This window comes from Tupaia chinensis, unplaced genomic scaffold (assembly GCF_000334495.1).
Source record: "Tupaia chinensis unplaced genomic scaffold, TupChi_1.0 Scaffold000054_1, whole genome shotgun sequence".
Taxonomy (NCBI): Eukaryota; Metazoa; Chordata; class Mammalia; order Scandentia; family Tupaiidae; genus Tupaia; species Tupaia belangeri.
The window spans coordinates 9,749,436-9,753,469 of NW_006159512.1; the positions used below are offsets into that span (position 1 = coordinate 9,749,436).

At 56.3% G+C, this 4,034-nt stretch overlaps 1 protein-coding gene across 1 annotated transcript in view; it reads right to left on the reverse strand.

Moving 5' to 3' along the window:
- The window catches only part of CORIN (corin, serine peptidase), a 309,818-nt gene extending 309,208 nt beyond the window's left edge, over positions 1 to 610 (reverse strand). The window contains exon 1 of the mRNA XM_027775590.1: positions 241 to 610. Within this exon, the coding sequence (XP_027631391.1) occupies positions 241 to 507 (267 nt within the window). The 5' untranslated portion in view covers positions 508 to 610. The remainder of the gene's footprint in view (positions 1 to 240) is intronic.
- Positions 611 to 4,034: the final 3,424 nt, after the last annotated feature.

A 4,034-nucleotide genomic window follows, 5' to 3' on the forward strand; every position in this document is an offset into this window, starting at 1 on the left:
GCGCACGAAGCCCCGCGGCTCCGGATCTGCGCCCCCCGGCGGCCGGCGCGGGTCCGGAGTGGTACCTGCAGGGGCGAACGTGCGCGCGGGGCCCGGGAGGGCTCGGAACTCTGCAAGTGGCGAGCCTGGGGACGTCGGCTCCGGGATGGGCCCTGATCCCGCGGCACCGACTGGTCCCGACCGGGCGCGAGTCCCGGCCGTCGGGGAGCCCGAGACCGCGCAGCAGGAGCGGAGGCTTACGTCTGGGACCGGCGAGGCCGAGCGCTCCTTCCAGCCGCCGGTCGCCTGCGACGCGGGCGCACACAGGAAGCCATCGAACCCCAAGGGGCTGCCTCGGCGGGCGCGGGCGGGCGCCTCCGCAGGGGCCGGCGCGCAGCCCAGTCCGCTCCGTGCGTGGAGGGCGCCGGGCGGAAGGGCGACTCTGCAGGAGAGGTGGAAGCGCGCCAGGCGAGGGGAGCCGGGTCTGCGGACCGAGCAGGCTCGGTCGCCGAAGGAAACCCTGCTCATGACCCTGGGAGCGTCCCGGACGCTTGGCGACCTGCGTGGGGGACCGTGCGCTCCGGGAACGAGGTGTAGCGCGCCGAGCGCAGGACGCGACAGCCAGCGCTCACCGACGGGCGCGGAAGAAAGTGGCACCCTGAGGGAGGAGCGGACGGGGACGGGAGGGCTTGACCCTGAAATCTCCAAGGCTCAGGGCCATCCGACCTGTCCGCGAGGAGCGCGGCTCCGGGGCTTACCGGCTTCTTGCTGCGCGGCCGAGCTCCTCTGGGGCGAGGGCCGGGGACTGCTTGGTGAAGAACATGGCCCGCGACTACGCTACCCACTCCTGTCCTGGGCGCTCTTCTCCGCTCTCCGCGTCCCTGCTAGAGGCACCACGGCGCCTGCCTTCTCACTCAGAAAGCGACAAGTTGAACTTCAAGGGACAGGGGCCCCACATTTTGTCTGCGCGAGAGCCCCCCTCCCCCCGCGAACCACTCCCTCCCTGCACGGTCTCTGGGTCCCACCCACAATAACCCTTAGTGACAGAGCCTCAAGTCCCTACCTCTGTGCTTACAAAGGGGCAGATGGAAAGGCAAGGGTCTGCTGGTCTCCCCAAGAACTTCCATTAGGAATGGCAGCAGAGAAGAACAGGGGGGCTAAGGCCGGCTGCGGGAGAGGGTGCCAAAGAGTCCCTTTCCTCCAACTTCTTATCACAGCCTAGACCAAATTCTTTCAACCAGACGTTAGCCAAACAATTACCAAAATACTCACAGGCTCTGGCAGTGGAAGCCGGGGTTCGTTACCTCGGAAAGGGTTAACCTTGGGTGGGGACAGTATTCGTGTGAGGCAATGGAAACGTATCCCTGTGGTGGTTAGTGGGGAACTGCTCTTGCAAGACTGTCTGAGCCTTTGCGGCGACCTGCCCCTGCGGACCTGGCTCCAGATTTCCTGCGAGAACCCCCAGGCTCACCGTGGGGCGCACCAGTCCCCGCCTTCCAGGCATTCCCACTCGCTCCCGCCCCAGAGCAGCCTGGAGGAACCCGGGGGACCGCAGCCTAATGAGGGTGCAGCCCTTGGAGCCCAGGACAGTCGTCAGAAGTTCGGTGAAGTCACTTTACAAGCTAAGTGATGTATATACCGATCGGATGTGTAAGATGAATTAAAGTGAAGTTAAACTAAAAGTTTGGTGATAAAGGAGAGAAAGATGGCATTGACGACTTGCTCAGAAGGTTTTTTAATAAATTCATTTATTTAGAGGAGGCCACGGAAGGTCAACAAGACATGTAGGGGCACCTGCTCCTTGAGTGTTAATGCTGGGAGGAAGGTGGGCGTGGGGATCAGTGTTATTTCTGAGCTGGGACATAGGAACAGCGCGTGTGCACGGCGAGGTGGCTGGTGCATAGATTCCATGCGATTTTACCATCTGATCCGGAATCCGGTACCTGGCAAGGCCATCACCCTTGCTCGCGGGTGAGCTCCGCGTCTGTGTGTGTGTGTGTGTGTGTGTGTGTGTGTGTGTGCACTCCACGCGCATTCGCTGTCTCGCTTCTCCAACCACTTTGGGGGTGGGGGGGGGTGCAGTGGCCACCTTACTGTGGAGAGAGAAGGCAGACCCAGGGAGCCGAAGCCGCCCGCCCAGCGTTGCACAACCAGCCCAGGCTGCGCCGGCTCCCCGCAGGCGGTGTGGTTTCAGGCTGCTCGTCCTCGCGCTCGTTACTGCCTCGGTGCACGGTCCGCGGTCCGCGCCATCACTCCGGGGCACCAGCCCGGAGTCAGCCTCGGAGACTCGTCTGCGTCTCCAGCGTGGTGGTCACCTGGTCCTTCTGGGTCCCAGTCCAGGTCTGTATTAAGTGAGGAGTTCTGAAGCCCGGGTGTTTCCGGTCCTTCCCTTTCGCGACCACGCTCTGCCCTCTGCCGGACGCTCTAGGTGAGCGGTGAAATGAGGTCCCGGGGCGCGGACCTGCCCGCCCGCAGGGCCCTCTCCCCGCCACTAGAGGCGCTCCCGGAGAGCTAAGGATGCGTTCCTGGAACCTTGTAGCAGGAAAACCCGACAGTTCTAGTCAACAGTAAATGGCACCAGAATGAATATTGGGGACGGTATTCTTTCCATGAGGGTAGCGATATAAAAATGGAGCGTAAATATCTACATCTGTATTCTTTGTAATGAATTCATATAAGGAATTATGCAAATATGTCTCCTAATGTATTCAGATCTAATTTGAATATGCAGTGAGCTCACAGAAACTAAATGACTTCTTTGAATGATTCCTTTAAAAACGCTTGCCACGGGGAACCAGCAGTTAGCGTAATGGCTATGTCTCTGGACTCCCACGTAGTCGACTGCGGTTTGTGTCCCGGACCCCGTGGCTTAAAACTCACGCCGGGCGCGTGTGTGTGCGTGCCCAAGATCCCGAGAGGAGAATGGAGGAGAAGGGATTGCGGCGTGACCATCCCCCCGGGGGGTGATTTCTCGCTTTCTGTCTCTATGTCTCTCTCTGTCTGGCGAGCGCACGCGCCCTACAGTGAAAATCTCTCCAAAAAAAACGCTTGCCACGTTGGCATTTTGCCTCCAAGTGACAACCATCATTCAATTTCTTCAAATACTTAAATTTTTTGAAAAATAAACATTTCTGGCTTCTGAAATTTGTATTGTCTATTCAAACATACGGGCAACCAGTTAGATTACTTCAGACAAAAAGCACATCAAACTTAAAGTGATTTTTAAAATGAATAAATATCACTTAATATTAAATCTCTGGAAAAGGTGATTTTATAGGGGAAACTTTGGTCACATAATATTATTACAGACGGAACCAGAGCTAAGTACTACAAATGAGGGTATTGAAAACGAGAGGGGTCTTCAGGAAGCAGCTCAGCCAGGATGTCCTTGGGCAGGCGGCCGCTAAGGCAGAGGGGCTAAGGCAGAGGGGCTGTCGTGTAGCTGTTCAGTAGTCCTCATGTAGGGTTCGCTAGGTTCCCACGAATAAAATAGAACTTCCAGTCTAGGGAGACCGATTCCTTAAGCAAGCACCTGGGCACAGAAGATATGGGGAAATGCTTGAAATTATGTGGGAATGGCCTTAGGGAATGTAACATTTTTAGCTAAGATATATACACAGCCATCAGAAAGAACAGAGCAGAGACCCAGCAGGTGGCGCTATGGTTAAGACACTGGCTCCCATCTGGCCGGAGGTGTTTAAAAGACTCTGCGCTGGGTACTGGGCTGTAGGTGGCGTGGTGGTTAAGGGCGGTGGACTCCCACGTGATGGACTATGGTTCAAGTCCCAGACCTCGTGGCTTGCTTTCTCATTCTATTTCTCTGTCCCTCTCTGGTCAAATTTAAATAAATAACTAAATAAAAAGTTAAAATAATTCTTTAAAAAAATAAAAGACAGAGGGCACATGTGTGTGCATGCCCCAAATTCCCAAGAGAATGGAGAAGGGATTCAGCCTGGTTGTCCTCCAGGGGATGATCTCACTCTCACTCTTATCTCTTTGGTAAGTGCACACCCTATGGCAAAACTCTAAAAAAAAAAAAATTTTGAGAGGTTTTT